The following is a 22,321-nucleotide window of genomic DNA, read 5'->3' as shown; positions in this document are numbered from 1 at the left end:
GATCAGAAAACACAGCTGTCAAAGTCAACGTTTTCAAATTGAAATTGAGCCTTTGAATGAGAAATGCCTTTAGATCGTAGGAAGTCAATGACCGGTTACCAACAGAAGAAAAAACGAAGCTAAATTAGTTTCGTCTGGAGGTTCGTAATGCCACCCCTCTAGCCTGTTGTTATCTTGCGCTGCAACTTTTTTTTGTATTACTCTTCTTCAAAGGATTAAAAACCCATCAACAAAACGCAAAACCTCTTGCAGTGTAAATCGAAAGATGTAAACATTGTTTCAATTTTCGTTGAAACTTGCGCGAGTTTAACGCCGAAAAAAACTATATCGAAACAATGAACAATTGCATTTCGCACTACAATGTCTGAAGTGTTTTTTTCCAACATAAAATTCGGTAAAACTTACAACAATAGATTTGAAAAAAAAAACGCTTCTGAAGACGCAGTTTCTTAAACCTTGGCGAAAGTGCGACGCCAACCTGAAATTAATACCTTTTCAAACCGATTAAAATGAGTCAGCATACCACCGTCTCATCCAGCTAGACGTAAAGTAGCTTTGAGTAAGTAATCTTTGCTATACAAGTCAATGAGGCCGGACATGTTTGCAACTAAATTTATGGCAAGTTTGCATCGTTCAAGGCGACAGGCGGCACTGTGGGAGGGATTTGATACCACGTTAGGTCTTATCTGAGGTATCTTGACGTGGTTGCAGGGAACCAAGGCAGCAAAAATATGTAAATTACATGCCCGACCTGTTTTTACTGCAAATTGAACAAAATGAACCAAAAATATGAATAAAATAGAGTTTGCATTGCTGTCAGATGAGTTTACGCCCTTGTAAGTAGACATTGCTTTGTAAGTCATTGCAAAACCTGAACTTGCAAAAAATGTTAAAGAACAAAAAACGAAATCAGGATTAATTTCACGAAAAAAATAAAAGTAACAATAAAAAACAATATCTAGATGAATCTTTCGGTAAAAGTCAACTTTACAGAAAAATTTTGACTTGCCAACGATTTCCGCATGCTATGATTGAAAGCAATTCCAGGCGCCAAAATGCTCAGCGCCGTGACCCAGATCTTGGACATATTTGATGTCAATCATTTGACGTAACCGAGACTTGGCATTTAAGTGATGTGAAATCTTAAGGGAATTGTGGTATTTAAGTTGTCAAAGCTCACAGCCCGTAATAATAATAGTCGCAATGCTTGTGCGCAACGCAACTTGAGTATACATTTTTGCGTGTTTATGACTGACCCGAGTAGTAAGTAAAACCAGCCTTTAGGGCCGATTTCGGTTTGAGTAAACCGGACTTGATTACTCAGCTTCACTTGTAGCGCTATTTCACAAACTTCCGGTCCTAATTTGGGCTATTTTTAAACAATTTCGGATTGAACCCTGGTTTCAGGCTCGAACTTCGGCCAGGCCCAATTTTAGGCCAGCTTACAAATCTGTTGTAGACACAAATAGTTTCGAAAGCGTTTCTGTCGAAAACATGTCGTATACTATTAGAAGCGCTTTATCACGACAAAACATAAACACATCACATTTTTAGACCGTTCAAAACTAACCTCGCCTCCCACTCAAATAATTTAGACATAATTTGGATCAAGTTTTTATATTTAATAGAAACTTATTGCAAAAAAATTAAACAGATAGGTTTGACTTCATTATCAAAAATAAAATAACACACCTGCCCAATGTACATCTGGACTATACAAACGCAAGTATTCCTCTTGCCCTTACGTACCCGCGCCCAATTACTCTGCGATGGGATGAGGATCCCACCTTGTGAGATTGTCCCAGGCTAAACAATATTTCAATACACTTACAATACAATAAGATGTCATATAATATTGATTTTCTGCTCTAAATCTGCCCTTGCCACACCTTAGCACAAACACATGGGCTTACATATAATGTTGTGTCTAGTCCGCCTCTTTGCTGTACAACAAGAAACACAATACAAGGCTTTTCAGAAACAGCTTGGCAACAATGAACTGTGTCAATATACTGTGTGCACTAAACGAAACGCAAATAAGTCTGGTAATGGATAATTAATATCCAACAGTGCAGAGCTCATGTGTGCAATTGATGACTTTAATAAAGCATCGTCGAAGTGGGACAAATGTATGTGGGTTAGGTTTTAACGTATTTTACAAAAGTTTGGGTTACAAAAAAGAAAGTGGGATTTTAAATTTCCCACAATGAGCACGTGGACTTTGCCATTTTGAATCAAGCCGTTAATTTAAACTTTAACGCATACAATAAAAATGCAGTTCGTTTTGGTCATTATTTGAAAAAAATATTACTTGAAGTTTTCGGCATTTTGTTTGACATTTATGGATCACAAAATAAAAAGCTTAATTACCTTTGTTAAGGTATGTGAAAGATGTTTGTTTGAAGTAACAAATTCTATCACGTAAAATTGGCGGGCATTCTAAGAAAGATATTCTGCAAATAGTTTAACAATTGTAACATTTTGCAAACTGCAATTTGTCTACTAGCACGCTTTGTATGGGAACCTTATAAGATCGTTTGCCGTATTTACAATCTTTGATAAAGGCGGGTAGATATGAGGCGTCACCTTGTCGCTTGTGCTTGGATCTTTTTCGAGCACCTGCCATTTTCACACACAAAGTATTGTCGTTAGATATTATCTACTTCCCCCCTTTTAGTGTACATGTAGGTAGATGCATATATGCAAAGCTTATGGACAAACCATAGTCTGTAGATTACACTCTTTTTGTAAACACGTTTTATCGTTCAAATTCTCGCACTAAAACTACTAAATTTAAAACCTGTTCTAGTCCAGGTTCCTAAACTCTGTTTAAACTGACGTCAAAGTCAGTTTTGATGAGCGGTTGAAGCGTTAAAGCACATAAGTACCATTGCTGAAGGTTTTGGTTCAGTTCTCCTATTAAAAAAGGTTTAGGCGTTACGTTACGGATAAATTGGGCTAAAAAGGGGTAAGTTCAAAACTTAACCGTTAATTTGCTTTCATTTCATATAGAGTACAATCGTGGACGGGTTTTCAATTGTGTTTTTTTTCACTTATTACACGTTTGGGTGCATGTCTTACGAAATAAAACAGATAATATTTTTTAAATTAAATCGTCACATTTAAGCGCGCGTTGTTCGCTTAGAAGTTCGGATTGGGGGATTATGCAAACACCAGTCTTGAAATACTTGGTAAGACGCATCTTCGTTACATGATCAACCTTAAATAAACAGTCAGCAAATTCCGACAGATGTTTGTGTATGAGCCATAAATAACCCACCACTCCTTTACGGCTTGCCGGAAACATTTCAGTGCAATGTCAACGCGATGTTTTTCACGGAATTTTTCCACCAATTCCACGTACATCAAAGTTATGTATACTGTGGCAGAATGCATTGAAAACGTGGGTTGTTGCAAGTCTCAAATTAAACCGTTTCATGCCCGAAGGCCGTTGTGACACTTAAAAACTCACATGCGTTTTAAAATCAAGTTTCATATGTACAAAACAGGTCTCTTGTGCCCCAAGTAAAGTAATCGTCGATTGACAGTTTGCGCATCATTGTAAGTTTACAAATTTCAAAACCACAACAAAACAATGACGGACATATGTGTCAGGTAGGTGACCACAGTTAAAACACACGGCTCAAAAGCAGACTCATCACATGCGGTAGTCACTCAGCTTACCTAGGGTAAACATGAGAACTTTAAAGCTCAGCTAATGCCCAAGCTATTTCAACCGTAACCACAGCTGCAATGTCGTAATATTAGCCGGCTATTTTTCTGCTGCAATTATGGTAGAATGTTCTTTCTATTGTGCGCAAGTTATTAGCACAGTAAGGGTTTGAAATCAGGAGGTTTGTAACAGTATATTGTTACTTTTATAAATGTTGATTTAAAGCACCTACATCTTTTCAAACTGAACGAACCCTATTTCTTTTGTCTGGATTACACGTTTTCAACTGCGCTACTGAAAAGTGCTGCACACATTATAGACGCGTGTTGATTGTGTTGTCGCATCTTGTCAACGACGACAATCAAACGAACTGCTCCACTTCACAATCCACACGTCACTTATACAATAACTTAACTTAACTGAACCAACTCTTTATATGACTGAACAATCAATTCCGAACTTCGATCTCAAACAGCATTTAATTATCACCACGGTCGATTTCCGCACACCAATCGACCTTTTCAACCTCTAACCTACAAAGCACTCTTCGTTTCAGGCTCGAACGACCTAGAGCTCTTGGGACAAGGCACCGCATACTTTATATGCACTCGCCTGAATTACCTCTCATCGTTTGCCTTTTTTCCGGGGAATTGCTTCGGTGCAACGGCGTTACTACTGTCACGTGATCAAAACGTATCGATTACAAAACGCTTTTTCGCATTGTGCCTTTTCAACACTCGAAAATTTAATAAATTTGTGTATGATTAGTAGATTTGTGGCATTTCGAGCATTCGCGTTCTACACGTCATTTGTTCGATTTGATACACATATCCTACGATTTATTAATTTCTACATAATTAATGTAGGATAAATTTAAAAATTTTAAATTAATAAAATTAACAAAAAACAACCAAATATTTTGCAATTTGGTTGCAACTTTGGCATAAAGAACCTTTAAATGTAACGTGTAAATATGTTGTTTTACAGTTGAAGAATCGTAACATAATACCAATATGATTTTAAATATCCTATTTTTGTTTATTGTTTCAACAACGGGAAGGTAACAAAATCCATGTTAAAATCGTAAAACTGCGTTACCGAAGTCATCCGGGGATATATAACCTCAATATTTGTTTTATTTTGGTGTATCCTCTTAGCAAATGGATGCTCTGTTTAAATAATGCTTTTTAATACAAAAATGCGATCGATCACTGAATGGGGCAAATTGGTATAATCGAAAGTTCATATTATTCGATGAACGTGCTTACCAATTGTACTTTTGTAATATGTTAACTTCTCTTCAGTTTGTTGTTACAAGATTGCAGGGATATTGCCGATTTTTTGAAAGAAGCACCGAAGTTTACAATAGAATGTATTGAAATCTCGGAGTGTTATCATTTATTCAACCGCATAAACGCTGTGTTATAACAAATTTTGTTTCAGTAACATGATAACATTACCCCCTTGTTATTTTAACCCCCTCGTTATGTCATGTTTATTACCTTGTTGATGACGTCAGTCTTGGATTATATGGTTACAATAACGTCAAGGAGTTAAACTCATCTCGGGGGACATCAGATTCGTTACAACACAAACTTATTGATCATCTATTTCTCTCAACAAAAGCTCCATCTGCTGTTGGTGATGATTAATGTGCATTTCTCCGGATTTGTTACAACACCATTTAACGATTATCAACTTTACATATTTTGGATATTAATGTTTATTGTAATCCAAATTCGTTGTGATACCGCACATGGGTAAAACAAAGAGAAAATTCTTATCTGGGAGCTATTCAACTGTGTCGTGCTTTCTACAGTTTTTACTCTTTAGCGACGACAGTGTTTTTATTTTAGAAAAAAATCTCGTTTAAAATTAAATACGCCCACCCTTTTTCGACAGCTATTTTGTCTTCGTAAAATCTTACTTGGATGTTTAAGATCCATTTTTATCTGACAGGTTGCAAAGTGTCTCTACAACCTGTATGCTTTTTTTTGTAAAAATAACAACTTCTGAAGGTTTGTTTTGCTAGAGTATAATTAACTGTACAGAAAATTTTCATGTCGGAAAAACTTGGATCTCTGGCCCCTTTTGTTTGTGTACATAGGTGCGACTCTATAATTTCAACACTATAATTTTTTTTAATTTAATTCGACGGTCCATGACGCCAATTTCTTCGCAATATAGGTTATGCTGTTGTCAAGCTGAATACTTTAAACGAGCGAAATTGAAGCAGCGTTGCATCCAACAAGCACAACAAAAAGTTTTGGCTCACATACACCAGCACTTTACTCCCAAAAACAACACTTTTTGAACTCTTGAAATCAGAAAACCACCAATTACGAAAAACAAACACAAGGAACAGTATGTAATAGATATATTTTAACAAACACATGAACTTAAATTAAGCATACGTTGCGTAGAATGTTTGAACGCGAATTGAGACAGTGCGGTCACGAGTTTATTGTAGTTTTTTCATCCGGTTGAGGGCGCTACCAGCTTGGAACCATTCAATTTGACCTTGGTTGAAAGTGTGGTTCAATTGGATTGATTCGCTCGAGCCATTCGAGTGCTTGATAACGCAAGCCAAAGGCTGAAAGAGACAACACACGTTTTTAGGTACAGTCGTAAACGTTCGAATTCCAAACAAACTGAGCAAAATAAAAACCTTTTAGTTTTACATTTACGTTTAAGCTAGAGCAGTGATTGTCAAACGATGCAACCTAACATAACGAAAAGTTGGTTTATTCGATCAGTTCGGAAAGTTTATCACTGTTTTTTTCCATATTACTATAAAAGGCACCTGAGGGATGTGTTTTGTTTCATAGGGGGTTGAAACGGACATTGTAAAAACATCATTCAGTTGTACTTGAAGCATTCAGTGTTTCTGCCTTGTATGGTATAAGGGACACAGTACTCTACAAATTTAGAATATGTAAGCATCCTTTTAAACAAACCTTTCCCGGTGTAAAATCTTTTAATCCCGTGATCGAGATTTTGTCATCGGGCTGTATCTTGTCATAGTCGCTTGGGTCGTTAAACGTAAGCGGAAGCAATCCCTGCTTTTTCAGGTTGGTTTCATGAATTCGGGCAAAACTTTTTACAATGATCGCCCTGCCCCCAAGATGACGTGGTTCTAATGCAGCGTGTTCCCTGCTCGATCCCTCGCCGTAGTTTTCATCTCCGACAACCACCCAGTTGAGACTGTTTGCCTGTTAAATGGAAAAATACAGCAAACCTCTGTCAAATCCGGACGTTCGGACCAAAGATTTGTCCGGTTAGGCGACGTTTCGGATTAAACGATGTCGATTAGTTTAAGTTTCAACACAAATCATTTGTAACTCGAGTTTTGTCCAAATTGGGCGAAGATCCGGTTAACTGCACCCGGTTTACTGTATATGCTATTGCTGGAATAAATTACATTTGTTTTGAAGGAAAACAAACTCAAAAAGTCTAGTGTTAGGTAGTTCGTCAAGGTTAATTAAAAACAGTCGTAATTGAACATTAATAATAATCATAAAAACAACGAATGCAGCGATGCAAAGATTACAAAAATGAATTTCCGACGTTCAAGTGTTCAGCAACTTTTTGAGGTTGGCCCAATGCAAACTACAGAATTTCCCAGCAAACCATCATATTGCCATAAAGAGGTTGTTAAAAAATATTAACAAGTACAGATCAAAGTGCTTTGTGCGTCACTCGTATATCATACAAGCTGGGAATTTTTGTTTTTGAAAAAAAAGTGTACTACTTTGATAAATAAAAATAATTACGCAAGCAGTGGTCGTTGATTTTTATTACAATTTACATACTGTATAAACTCCAAGATATATATTTATGTAATAAGTTGGGTTGTTTTTTTAATTTAAAGTGGTACTATGACGTTAAAATTAAGTAGTTGTAAAGAGAACGCGTTCCAAACGTCTAATACCTTCTTTAAGAATATATTTTATGTAAGTACGCTATAGTAAATATTTCCTTTCACATTTACATTACCTTGTAATTTCTTGCCACATCGGGTACAGCGCCGTAATCATTCGTAAGTCGGTTCTTAATCTTGTTTGCTTGCTCGTTTTCAATATTAATTGCTCCGATCAACATATTATTGGATATGTTGTCAAGGTGACCTCGGTATTTCAGCCACGGTCCTGCCATACTTATGTGGTCGGTCGTACATTTGCCTTTCACCTGAAGAAACCGGAATAAGTTGTAGGTATGCAAGTTATATGTGACAAAACAATTTACTGTTTGTAATTTCGTAATTCTTACTTATATCTTCATGGCTTTAAATGTTATAGGTTGTGTTCGACACATACTCAAAACTTATACAGTTGGTGAATACGATTTATAAAGCTTCCCTGAAAGCCAGAACATAAAGCAATTAGTGGAAACACTTTGAATTTTAGTAGAGGTCGCCTATTTCTAAAGCGCAGGTAGTTGGCTGTGAAAAGCGCAGTACCTATTGGGAGAATTTTTTCAAAAGCGGCAATTAATTTTGTCATAAAAAATACAAATTATAACGTAGATCACTTTATCATACCGTAACCTCATTCATTGCGTTTATGTACACGTTGACAACAAATAACAGTTTTCTCACCTTAATGAGTACCGCCATGTCTTCCAAGTCCTTGCCATGCCAAGTATCGAATGGTTCAAGTAGTTGGAGACGTTGGGATTTCGGGTCAACGTCAACACTCACATTGCTGCCCTCTTGTGGCGGGTGTTGGTAAGTGTCCTCACCAGGATCGAATCCCTTTTAAGAGACAACGTTAGGAATTTCTTACATGTTTCTTAAACTGTGTATCTTGAATGCAAATGATCATAATTGTAAGCACAATGTTATAGTTATAATAGCACGTCGGCACCTTCAGTCAATGGCATTTGAGAGTTAAAAAAGTGACTTAATTATGTTGCACTTATATAACAGATATAAGTTTAGTATCAATCATTTTACGTTGGATCTTCTTGTTATACAGACTTTAAAATGGCACAAAAAGTGGTTTTGCAACCAAACACATGTAAAACTATCAATTTGGTGTTCAAAGCATTAAAAAAAGTTCCAACCTTAGCTGGAAGTTCGTCACCAGTGGGCGCTTCAAACTTGAACTTTGACCCGTCAGCTGCTTCGAGGTAATCTACTTCCGGATTGAAACCAAGTTGACCAGCAAACACCATTGCAGTGACAACCTGTAAAGTTTTTGAAAGTTGAAACTAAAAGACGGTAATAGTAATTTTGCACTACGTCCAGAAAAAAAATGTATTAATCACTTGAAAACAAACAAACAAATGTTTGACGTCAGCATTGCGTAACAGAGTCTGTGTTTACATTGTATAGTATGGCGGATGACGACATTATTTCGCAACACCATGGTAAACATCTATGACATCATTTCAACCTACGTCAGGTGATGTCACAAAAGCGTGAGTGGCGGGATTTGCGTCATTTCGTCCGGTGAAGTTGCGATTGTATGACGTAACAATGGTGTTTTTCTCGCCCATAGCTACATCTTTGCGATCCCACTGCCCGATGCAAGGTCCACAAGCATTTGCCAAAACCATTCCTCCCACATCACGAAAGGTTTGTGCCTGTTAATTGTAGAAGTGACAAAGGTTATGTAAGCAACAATACTTGATTGAGTTGAATGATTGTTAGCGTAACCGGCGCAAACCCATAACGTGATCCAATTTACACTTCAATAAAAATGGGTGTATAAAAACAAAAATATTTAGACTGAATTGATTGTAGGTTGGCTAATGGTCACAAAGGCAACTGCTTTGTTTTTTAGTGTGAACAGAAACAAGAGTACCTTCACCCTCCAGGCTTCCAGTTTTATACCTATCTATAACAAATAATTGCAAACGTCTTTTTTTAATTTATCACAGAAATATTTAAGTAAGACAAAATAATTGTTTTACAAAAAGGTATAACTGTATGAATAGTCGTGCAGTATTCCAATGATAAAACATTATAATACAGTTAACAACTAAACATGTTCATTTCAGCTACTTTTTCTGTCTGATAGAACACTTCGCAAGTTCTAACGACGAGGGTAATGTAGCTATTATGCAGTGATGGGACGATACCAGGTTTTGAAGCGAGTACCGATACCGAGTACCACATGTATATACCTTCGATACCGAGTACCGAGTACGATTAGCGAGTACTTAAGTGTAGTGTTGTACTCAGTTGTATATCACTGACTAATTTATCTGCTGTGGCCGGGGTACAGACGTGCGCACATACATGCAGAAAAGTGTACCGTAATCTCCGCACGAAAGCCATAAAAATATACGTAACCTTGCGGAACTTTTTCCCGATTTTGTGCTGACCGAAGCAAATATTGGCAAAATTTTGCCTGTATTCTTATGGTATAAACCGGCCTTCGGTATCGAACTATGGGTATCGAAAACTGAGATAAAATATTTCGATACACAGTAAGAGTATCGATACCATTGAACCGTTGATACCGGGTACCGAGTACTCGTCCCATCACTACTATTATGCAGTCATAATCGAATCAAACACACCTCAAACTATAGAAATTGTTTATTTTAAATTGGGATAAAGCTGTTTCACAGAAGAGCTTGTGAGGTTCAGTATGTGAATCAGCAGGTTGGCCATGCCAACATATTTTAAAACTTACATATCCATCACGTTCAATTGTTGCTCTCACTTGTTCGGAGCCTGGAGTAATTGTAAAGGCTGACCTGAAATAGACATGTGTCAACAATTTTTCGCCACATACAAAGTTAAATGTTGTAGATTTTTTTTTTTTAACAATAGTGGCAATAAAACTATAAGTGAAATTCTATTTGTTCCAATTGTTCTCTTTGGCAATCAATTCTACACATGTTGAACTTACTTAGCTTTCAGTCCTTTGTCTTTGGCTTGTTGGCAGATATGTGCTGCTCTTCCCATATCCTCATAACTGCTGTTTGTGCAACTTCCAATTAATCCAACCTTATAAAAAAGATTGAATGAAAAATTCTTCATTTTTTTCAACAAACCAAACTTTATTTGTTGGACTGTTGATAATGTGTAAAAAAATTTCACCAAAATTTTCTTTGTGAATTGGCAATTTTTAACCCAATTACTTTACATTGTAAAATGTGGTCAAAACATGCTTTTCATAAACTTTCATTAATTTGTTCAGAAGTATAAGAGCACATTTATTAACAATTGTGTGAATGTCTACAAGCATTTTAAAGACATGACAATAAAATGCATTACAATAGACAAACATTTAATTTCAGCTACTTTTTCTGTCTTTTTAGAACACATATTAAGTTCCAAAGACGAGGGTAATATAGCATTTTTAGGGATAAAATGTTGTATTTTACAAATTGTATGTGGTCCCCAACATTTGCTTGTGGATAAGTTTTTTTTTTGTTGTATCGTAAATTCTAGTAAAGTGTTTCATTGTGTTGTGTCATCAACAATATTTATTTTGCCACATGATCCCAACCACAAAATTTAGTAGATTATTCTGCCTTAATACAATAAGCCATATATATTATGAATGAATGTGGTACCTTCACTTCAAGAGGCCATCCATTTTTTTCAGCATTTGCTTTAATTTCCGAGCATGGGTTGTACAGGTCAGGTGTAAAAGGTCCATTTAAAGCTGGTTTTAACTGCAAGATACATGTCGAAAATTTATAATTGCAAAACACTTGCAATGCACACTTAAGTCCTTGCTACCAAGATACTGAAAATACTAGTTAGTGAACAATACCTGGTCAAGGTCTATGGTGATTAGTTCATCATACTCTGCGCCTTCATCGGGAACAAGATGTTGCTGCATATCACTTGCAGCATCAGCAATATCTATAAGGAAATTCAAAATTATAAGATAGTTTTATTAAGTTAAAGGTGCAACTGGATGAGTGTTTAATATATATGAAATGTTCGAAAGCAGGATACAAATTCTGGGGCTTTTTCCATCTCTGTTTCCAACAATGAGCACAAATGGCAGTTTCCTTCAGTTTAGGGTCATATTACATACCTTGTCTGCTAGTAGCAATTAGGTAGTCCTTCATTCTGCTGTTATATGGGAAAACAGACGTAGTAGCACCAATTTCAGCTCCCATGTTGCAGATTGTTCCCATTCCAGTGCAAGATATGGAGTCAACACCTGGTCCATGATATTCAATGATGGCACCAGTTCCACCCTTCACCGTAAGTATGTCTGCCACTTTCAGGATGACATCTAAAACAAAATTCATTTATTTGAACAAGCATGATACATACACATTCGCTGCTGCCTCTTTTACCAGGTTTAGCTAGAATGTAATTTTAACAATTCCAAGTGGATTTTTTTATGTATTTAGGAAACAAACACAACTCACATGAATGCAAAGAATACCACGTGGTATAGAAACTTACATTAGTTAACAAAAATTTGATCAAAATGATATAATCACCATGAATGCTCAGATTATACATTATGTATTATCTATTCTTTTTATGATGACCCAACAAAGTGAACTGAATTTACTTATGGTAGAGCTTTGAGTGTAGCTTTTTTCTGAATAGTTCGCAAACAATGCACAAATCCTCCAAATGGTATACATGGGGGAAAAGTTTAGGAATTAATGGCTTGAAACGCCTTTTTTCAGCCATGCACATAAAATGTTTGCACCTTATGGGAAACACAAAACATGGAATTAACCAATTACCTTTTGGTGAAGTCCATCCTGATAGTTTCCCAGTCAGTTTTACACCAATAACTTTTGGACACTTAAGTTCCCAGGGAATGTCAGCCATAACATCTACAGCATCAGCTCCACCAACTCCGACACAAATACCACCAAGACCACCACCATTGGGTGTGTGACTGTCTGTGCCAATCAGGAGCACACCAGGAAATGCATAATTTTCAAGAATGATCTGAAAAGGTGTGGTTTACTTTTACAATACTTTGGCAAATTATCCTAAAGGTAAAACTGCTGCTCCATGCCAACCACAATACAACAATAATGTTTTGGGGACTAGATAGAGTGTTTAACTTATTTTTTCTTGTTTGAAGTATTGCTGCACTTTAAATACATTTTTTTATGTTAAAATATTTTTATAACCCAGGACATACTATATTAGAACGCAAAATAATAATTTAACATGAAAAAAATCTCTCACATAACAATGTATATTATATTGTTTGATCTGCAATACATGAATTTTAATTACTTTATAAAATCCACACCTGAGCAGTTCAACATCTTTTGACTTACTTTTAGCTACATTTCTGTCTATGAAAACACACTCAGCAGTTTTCTAGATGAGGGAAATGTAGCTTTGTACAAAATGAAAACTTTTTAACAACTATATGTTTGTTTCTTTAAAACTCAAATAGTGAAACTTCAATCTCTCATACAGGTGGTAATAGAACCAATCTCAGATGCAAGGTTGTATTATACATACAAAAAAACATAATACTGTATATGCACATGTTTCATTTGCACATGTTTCATTTGCACATGTTTCATTTGCACATGTAAAAGTGTGATATGCTAACATTTGAACCGATAAGCCAGGGTTGCTCATCTGCACTCATTCATTACTGTTATACTAAAATACATAACAAAGTTGTATATAATTTATTAGATTTTTTTTAAGTATTAGATATTTGAACTGTATAAGATTGTGTATTATCATTTAAAACAGGGGTGGGCAACCTGCGGCCCGCATGGGCCCTTCATTAAAAGTTGTGCGGCCCGCAGAGACGCTTGGATTTCAAAAGTACTGGCAAACGAGTCCAATTATTACATATTTTTGAGCTGATTAATGCGTCTGATGCTAGTTTTATGTGATCTGGCAAAATGTGGCTAGAATTAAATACGAATTATACTTGTAGTTAAGCATATTTGGTAAGAAACAAAGCAAAATCACTTTGTGTTATATACATGTGCGGCCAGCGATCCAATTTTGACATTTATAATTGGCCCGACAGTAACAAAGGTTGCCCACCCCTGATTTAAAAGATGTTCCTACCTGGTGAATGATTCCTGATCCTGGTTTCCAGAATCCAACTCCATATTTAGCCCCAGCTGTTTGCAAAAAGTTGTAAACCTCTGAATTGATGTCCTTAGCCCGAGCAAGATCAGCTTCTCCTCCCACCTGAGCTTGAATCAAGTGATCACAGTGGATGGTTGATGGGACAGCAACCTATGACAAAACATGTGGTAAATGTCAGGTCAAAAAGTCAGCACTCACCCTACAATAGGTAGCTATTTAACTTTATGGCACACACACACACATATTTACTCTCCAACGCAAACATAACATAGCATTGTTGACCAAGTGGGTGACCTCTCTCAAACACAAGGTTAAACTAGAATAGTGGTTTTCCTATATATTGCCAGTTTATATATACTACATCATATTTAACGATGTATCACATATACCATTTACTATATTTAAAATGGATATATATTTGGCACCTACATTTCATTGGGTCTCTTTCTTTTTCCTGGCACTTTATAACATAATTGTTTCTGCAAGCATAATCTAATGGGTCCCCACACATATGCACATGCGATTTGGTAACAGTAAAAATAGGGCACAATCATTGTTAGATATTTACCAATTTACTATACACATCATTTGATCTACACATATGATTGTTTTTGCAAGCAAAAACGAATGGGTCCCCACATGTGCGTTTGTGTGGATTTATGGCAAACAAACATCCTGGTTATTTTTAGATTCTTAAGGAAAAACTTAACCAACTTTAGCCTTAACCCAAATTTAAAAGTTTTGTCCGTATTCTTTTTGCATCAGTGTTGTCATATAATTACAAAAAAAACAGTAAATAAGAACAGGAAAAATACTTTCAATTTAATCTCATGCTTTGACATTGATAATTTTGTTCAAGGTCAGTTTTTAAACACAATTTTCCAAAACTGAAAATGTAAAACGACATAGCATAGCTCCGCAAGAACAGCTGATTTCTAATCACCAACACGACTGTCTCGTAAAACATCCGTCCGGACGTCAAGCTGAGCACTCCCGCTGCATTCACATGCCTTAATCGTAAACAAGTGAATTACTACCTTGAGAGTTGATACTTCTATCTGACTGACAGTGTACACATATTATGGGCTGTAAAACAGGGGTCTCCAACTCAACGGTTGTCCCGGGCCAATTTTCCAATTTTCTAGAGGCCGCGGGCCACATGCAGTCTTACATGTCAAAATGTTCTAAAAGACCTTTATACTGCACGAAACCAATCATATAAAAATATGTGGTTACATTACTGTGGAACTAACACTCCACGCCAGATGTCTCCAAACTAGATTTGGTTCCTTAGTGGCTAACGGCGTTATTTTCGTTGACTTTCAAGAGCTTATGACTTTACATTTTACAATCTTAGTTGCGTGTTCATCAATGCTTTTTCATTTCATAAAAATCAACAAAGTGATGTCATAACCCGCTCTGAGATCATTGATAAGCGTAACCAAGCGATAGTAGTTAGGTAAAATGAATCCCAAAGCTGTAGTGGCAAACGTTTAAATTACTTCTAGCAGCTTAAGCTATTTCATTGGTTTAGCATTGATTCATCGTGGACCGCGGAAAATTACGAAACGTCTGTTATGTAAATGAAATGGTTTGGAAACCACTGGTCTATAGGCATCTGTAAAAGTCAATGCGGCCAACATAAGTGTCAACAAAACATTGGTTGGCCTTTATGAACTTAAAAGTTCCGTATCCCTAAGCCAGTGGTTCCCAACCTGGGGTTCGCGGACCCGTTGGGGGTCCGTGAGATGGTTTCAGGGGGTCCGTGGAGGTAAACATTTGTAGAAGCATTAACAACAGCACAATATTTTTAAATTCCCAAACCGTTTTTACATTCGTTCATACTAGTGCAAACTGTTTATCAAACCCCTGGATCAGGAAAGTTTGTGACTGTTACCTCCATTGTGACATCACATCAATAGATCTTATTGTGCTTTGTTGTAATTATTGTACACCAAAAAATTTATCCCTTCGTTGCATTGAATGCACTTTACTGAGATTGAAGGACTGTAAAGGGTGATTAAAATTCTGTCCCAAAAAGCGAAAGTATAATAAGGTATAATGCAGGAAACGAAAAACATTACAAGACTAAATTACATTGGGGGTCCGCGGACCTATGAACTTTATAAAAGGGGTCCGTGAATACAAAAAGGTTGGGAACCACTGCCCTAAGCTAAACAAAAATAGTGGACACAAAAAACGTAACGGATTTAAATTTTACGCTTTGATGATCAGAATAAGATTGCATTATTTCATCACAATAATAATTATGCATCACAAAGGTTAAATTTGGTATTTTTAACTTATTGACATATAATTTGGAATTGTGAAATACTTGAAAGGTAAATAAAACAAACACATCCTTTAAATTTTAGAAGATATTAATTTATTTTTTCATTTGCTAATAATGCCGCGGGCCACGGAAAATTGCCTGGCGGGCCAAATGTGGCCCGCGGGCCGCGTGTTGGAGACCCCTGCTGTAAAAGTAACTATTTGGCCGATTAAGGCAATATTTTAAATACTAAACAAATAACCTACTGCAAACAATTGTTCAACATTTCAGCACATTAGGACTTGTATTTCTGGCCTAAAACTTATTATTTTGGGGTTTAAGGGGTAAAAATTGGTGAATCCAATCAAAAGTTACAAAATTCTTTAGAATAGCTTACTTTGTACCAACCAACAAAGCATGAAACCCTCAGATTATGTACTTGGGTCAGTACAGCCGTTTTTAATTTTTTTTGTTTTGGGGGGCCTGTGGGTGAACCACTGGGTTGTTTGGGGTCAAACTTCAGGAGGATCAAATTCGGAACAATAACTAACATCTGTGCACATTTGAATAAATTTAAAGCACTCTTTCTTGACCAAACGCATTTAACAAACCAGCGTTAGACAGAAACGAATATTTTAGGGTTTAAGGGGTGAGAATGGGTAAATCTTTTTTTAAGGTACAAAATTATTTGAAATACCTTATATTGCACCAAACAACAAAGCATATAACTCCTTAATGAAGTACTTTAGCAAGTATAGCCGTTTTAAAATTTTCACGTTTTGGGGGGCTGTAGGTGACCCGAGGGATCAAACGGGGTCAAAATTCACATTCACCATCTTTAGACCAATATCTATAATGTGTGTAAATTTGAAAAAGTTTGAACCATTCATTCTTGACCAAAACGTGGGAACAAATCCACATTAAAAATTTCACGTTTTGGGGGGCTGTGGGTGAACCGAGGGATCAAACGGGGTCAAAATTCACATGGACCATCTTTAGACCAATATCTATAATGTGTGTAAATTTGAAAAAGTTTAAACCATTCTTTCTTGACCAAAACGTGGGAACAAATCTGCATTAGAAAGAAAAAAATATAGACAAAAACAATACATGTCCCCTTCAGGGGGACCCATAAAAAACAACCGGAACATGTTCAATGATGGAGTGTTGTGCAATGTGAAAATACAATATTTCATCATCATCACCAGAATTTTGCAACCTCTGATAATTAAAAAAAATCTGACCTTGGGTAGGCCACTACTGATGAACTGCAGCATAGCCATCTGTGCTGTAGCATCTTGCATTGCAACTCTGTCTGGCCGAAGACGAAGATAGCTTTCACCTCGAACAATATCCTAAACCATAGTTTTGACTAGTCCAATGCTAACCACTAATTACCATTTTGCACAAAAATGCCATTTTAAGTTGTCAAATTGTGTTGTTCACATAACAAATATTGTAAACCTTTAACTGTTTTATTAAAACAAAACTTTATCGACTTTTACCTGGTTATGTGGGTCATCTAAATGACCATACACAATTTTTTCACTCAAAGTCAGTGGCCGTTGTAACCTGAATGACAAAAGATTTCATGAAAACAAAAAGGCAGTTTCTAGGGTGGTTAAAAATATCCACATAACTGTGAATGTTATAAATAAAAAAGAGAAAAAAGCAGCTTTCCGAACTGGTAATACAATGTTTTATTACATATATCAGTTAAGGCAGCTAAAGTAAAGTAACTGCAAAGATTGTGTGGGAAATCTTAGTGTTGTATTATTATTAAGCCCCCATATTTCCACTCTGACTTGTTTCTAAGATGTAATTTTACCACAAAATGTCTACAAAATCTCTAAACTAAAAGGTAAACCAACCTGTTTTTAACAATTGATATATTTTCTTCAAGTTTTGCGTATTTGATTTTTTGATCAGGCTCATATCTGCTCATGGCCACAGCAGCCCGGGCCTGGACCACCGAAGTTGTGTGGAAAAGACGAACACATGACGTCTGCAAAACAAGAAGCGCAACACAAATAAAAAAATAAGTATTGCAACATTCCACACATATTGTTGTTAGCAAATAGCAACTATACAAAAAGTTTAAAAATAATAGATTATTATTATTAATACCTGCACGCGTAGAAGACGAGTAATGGTTGCCATTTTGTTCACTGACAAAGATACGCAACGACGAAACAAATTCAACAAAAACTTTTAATGCAATAAACGAAACAAATCGTCAAACGTATTTAGCTGACACTGCTTCAAAAGACGAAGGTCAGAATTTTTATACACAGCGCCAAGGACAAGCATTTCTCTCTTTAGACTTCTTAAATATCCTGATCTAAACATGGAAGAAAAAAATAATAATTTGTTTCATTTTTATGTATGTAATGACTCAATTAAACAATAGATATTGTTAACAAAAATAGTTTTTATTTTTATGTATATTTTATAGGATATAATTTATTTGTAAATGTCCACAATAAACACATAAAAACTGTGTTGATTTGGATTAAATTGTACGAAAAGGGATTCCACCGATCTCAGGTTGATTCTTGTACGTCAGTTCAGATAGACTTCGGTCAGAATCCGTTGTATAGTCTAAAAAATCCATAGTATGTACCAGAGGAGTTCAAGCTGTATTGCTGATGGACCAAGTACAATTAACATGATGACACAACGACATGAACAAGTGGACTTGACCCTGTTTCGTAACAAACACCCGTATATTTCAAGTACAGTAACCTTCGGGTAAACCGAATTCGATTTTTTTTCGGTTTTCGCCAAATTTCAATAAAACTTAAGGTACGACTGATTTGTAATGCCCCTTTTTAACAAAATGCTTCAATTAATCCGGACTTTCGCCCAATCCAGGAAAAAAAGAAAAGCTCCTTAAACACCTTATTTTTTTATTTGTTATAGTTACCGATCCCAATTATGGTTTGAACCAATCAACCAATTTTTCGGTCCAATCGTGTCCGCACTAGTGTGGTACCAGAGTCCTCTATTAGATTACTATTAGAGGACTCTGGTGGTACACCATTGATCTACTCAGAAAACTATCACGTACACTTTTTGTTTGACATATTTTTTGATAAACTTTTTATGCTCGTCATCATCCAGGTGCCACCATGGGCGCCGGCACGTAGGGGCAAGATTTGACCCCCACTGGAATTTCAAAGTGCCCAAAATTACAACATTTTTTCGAAAAACGTTATGACTGAAAAACAATAATGCTATAAGAAAGGGAGTTGAGATACTCAGAGCAAAGTCTAAACTAGCGACTTTAATGACGTCTGTATTGTTTGCGTATCTGGTGTTGTTTTCATAGCCTCTGCCGCTTTTATGTTTTTTGAACGGACAAAATGGTTCATAGTTGCGTGGCTGTGGGGGGATTTTTCATCGTTGACGCAAATCTACTACATATATTTTATGCCATGTGTAGCCTACAAGCCCTACATAGTTACTTAAAATAATAATCTACCCCTGCAAGTATGTTTTTGTCGAAATTTGACCACCCCCCCCCCCCCCCTCTTGGAAAAATTACTGCCGGCGCCCATGGGTGCCACTCTTGGTACTCGCCGTAACCCTTTTCTGTGATGAGTTGAGTATATTTCGGGCGGTGAAGCAAATTACTGTAGCACAATCGCGCTAAAATACAAACGAGTTCATTTGCAAATTACATATAAAGCGTTGCGATAAAACAAGTAAAAATGGGTATTTAAACCAGAATGTTTTTGCTTATGCCTTCAGTTCCACTTGCTACTGTTGGTTGCGGTGAAGTGCGGTCTTCGCCGGTGCGACAAAACGGCCACAACCTATACTTGTAATCAGCAAAGGAAAACATCATTGCAAGAATATGCAGGCCTGAATTAAAAGCCGAACATATCGGTATAAAACTGTAGGCTGCGCATTGTGGCTTATTTGCAGATAAGCACACGAATATTAAATCTCCAACCACACATACCGATGTACATATGCTTAGTCTAATCAAAAGAAGTTTAAGCTTCAGGTTCTTGAAAGTATCTTTTGTGCCACACGTGTGTTTTGCAACCGGATAAAACGTAAGCGCAAAAAGCACTATTTGAAATAATGAAGACACGCAATAAGTCAATGGCATCAGGACGCGTTGACCCATCGTGACATCACCACTAACACAAACGTTTTCTTTCTCCATTTGTGGTATTGTTGCGATGACAATAATTCCCATTACACCAAACACGGATATTCCAACCATTGTGCCAGTGCTTATTATGCTGATAGTTTTGGTTCGCAGTTTTTGCAGTCTATTTGCGTAGAGCGACCTTTGTCGTATCCAAAGAACTGTGTAGATTAGGGTACGGTTTCCTGTGGCCACAAGCACGTTGATTACAGTGTATGCTGTACAAAAGCCATCAGAAACTTCTGGTAAATACTCTTCTAGTTCAAAAAACACACACTCCAGTAGCAGGAGCATTGCAGAAGCACAACAAATACGGTTGGTGTAATTCAAATTAGGTTGGCCGAACTTCAGCAAGTAGCGTGTGCTAACGATGAGCAAATAAATGCTCAACTGCATGAGCACAATCAGAACAATCAGTTCTGCGGCCACATATGCATGGGATATCCCTCTTGAGATAACACATTCTTCTTCAATCGGTAAGATAATAGTTGTGGTTGTTGTTTGGTTGTTTGCAGAAGCTGGTAGCAGTATTTGACTGTTGCCCGACATGATTGCTTCTGTACGAAACTCTTGTGCAAATTAACATTAAAAATTGCAAACCTGAAACATAAAACAGGTTTAGGCCACTGGTTCCCAAAATCCCACGGCCTAGTGGAGGGCAACAAAGACATTTTCTAAATCACGGTGCTATTTAGAGTAATTCTATTACTTGTTACATGAAATGTTATGTTTCCATTGTTGTGAAAATAGAAACTCGGTTGTGACTATAACAGTCCCGAAAACAAGGTGATCAAAACACGTGGTGAGCTGCAAATCCATTTTAGTATAGATATCATGGTCCATGGACCACACAAGTATTTCGTTTAGTTTTAGCTAACGCAGCAGAAACAAATTTTGTTCTTTGGCCATTGTATTAAGGAACTCTCTTTAAAAACGGTACAGATTTTAGTCCACCTACAACGAGATACGTTTATCATACTTACTGGTTAATTAACTTTACATATGTCGTTGAAACTTTAGATCCAACTTAAAAAATCACGAGCAATAAAAGATTTATGCTCAAGCTACTTTGCTTTAGATCTCAGAGACCGATCTGCCTTTACCTGCTTCAACTTTCACCAGTCTATGAAGGTTTACCATTTCGACGCTTATTGCATTGTGTCAGAAACAAATCCACCAATGCTACTGCGTAATAAAGGCATCGTAGCCTACTGACCGGTCAAATTCAGTATCCGTCTGCACTGTAAATAATCTTATCATATCTTCATAAAATCCTCAAGAGTCTGATCAATACTATATACGTGACAAATCATAAATACCATGTGGGGTATATTTTATTACTACATATTCTATTTTGTCGTTAGATATTTACAGCACTATCGTCTTACCACATAGGCTACCTTGTTATTCGCTTATTGTACAAAAAAATACAACGATACCGGTCGATTTTATAAGGTTTGTGACCTGTTTTTAGGAGATCAATTAAGCCTAAATAGCGGAAAACTGTTTGCAGTGGACGAGATTAAAAGCCTTAGTGCAACAGTGGTTCACAAGGTAATTTGCGCTTGGTTTCAGTACCGGTGTATTTGACAAGGCGGTTCAAGGTCCTGATCTTTAGGATTTTACGGCGTAACGCTGGCTGCTTTACAACGATATAATTTGTCAGCAACAATGACTAGCCTTCTTTGAAAAATCTAACTTCATTCGTGAAAACGTCACATGCAAACTTTCCTATTGAAGGCATCTAGCTTTTATTACGTATACATTTTCTTTTCTTGCAAAGCAAACAAAACGAAATTCTAAAGCAAGAACTGTACACGTACGGTACAACTAATTTCCACTCCAAGATTCTGCAATAAATGCATTTATTCCTTGCAATACCCATTGATCAACCGCCAAATTGCACGAAGCTATCCGAATTTGGACCATGCAAAAATATGTCTACGTAATCAGGAAGAAATAATGTAAACCTGGTGGTTTGACGTATGTGGTAAACTGAATGGAACCTTAACTGTAAGGCGTGCTCTTCTTTTCCGTTTTGCTCCATTCATTTGCAGGAAGTGTGCCGGGCACAAGGGGGGAGGAACTGGTCTATTGACGTCACGTTAATTTTTAAGGAACTTATGCCGGTGTTTGGGTAAGTGGTTACTAGGGATCATAAGTTGCATGCCTCGTTCATTATATTGTCTCTTTTGCAAC

General features: G+C 36.6%; 1 protein-coding gene across 1 annotated transcript; it reads right to left on the bottom strand.

The window, feature by feature from the left end:
- Nucleotides 1-5,831: 5,831 nt before the first annotated feature.
- On the bottom strand, nt 5,832-18,259 carry LOC145230021 (aconitate hydratase, mitochondrial-like). The gene is made up of 17 exons (XM_080095375.1): nt 18,088-18,259; nt 17,832-17,965; nt 17,466-17,532; nt 17,205-17,315; nt 13,665-13,838; nt 12,353-12,563; nt 11,680-11,883; nt 11,410-11,501; nt 11,207-11,308; nt 10,537-10,634; nt 10,318-10,381; nt 9,074-9,259; nt 8,738-8,860; nt 8,271-8,426; nt 7,670-7,861; nt 6,631-6,885; nt 5,832-6,266 (listed from the first exon to the last, which is right to left on the bottom strand). Exons 1-17 carry the CDS (start codon nt 18,118-18,120, stop codon nt 6,135-6,137), a joined length of 2,334 nt encoding a protein of 777 aa, XP_079951501.1. The 5' UTR covers nt 18,121-18,259; the 3' UTR covers nt 5,832-6,134.
- Nucleotides 18,260-22,321: the final 4,062 nt, after the last annotated feature.

This window comes from Phallusia mammillata, chromosome 1, assembly GCF_965637545.1.
Source record: "Phallusia mammillata chromosome 1, kaPhaMamm4.hap1.1, whole genome shotgun sequence".
NCBI classification, from domain to species: Eukaryota; Metazoa; Chordata; class Ascidiacea; order Phlebobranchia; family Ascidiidae; genus Phallusia; species Phallusia mammillata.
Note: the sequence above shows the minus strand (reverse complement) of the source record. Positions and strands in the feature narration are given on the sequence as shown.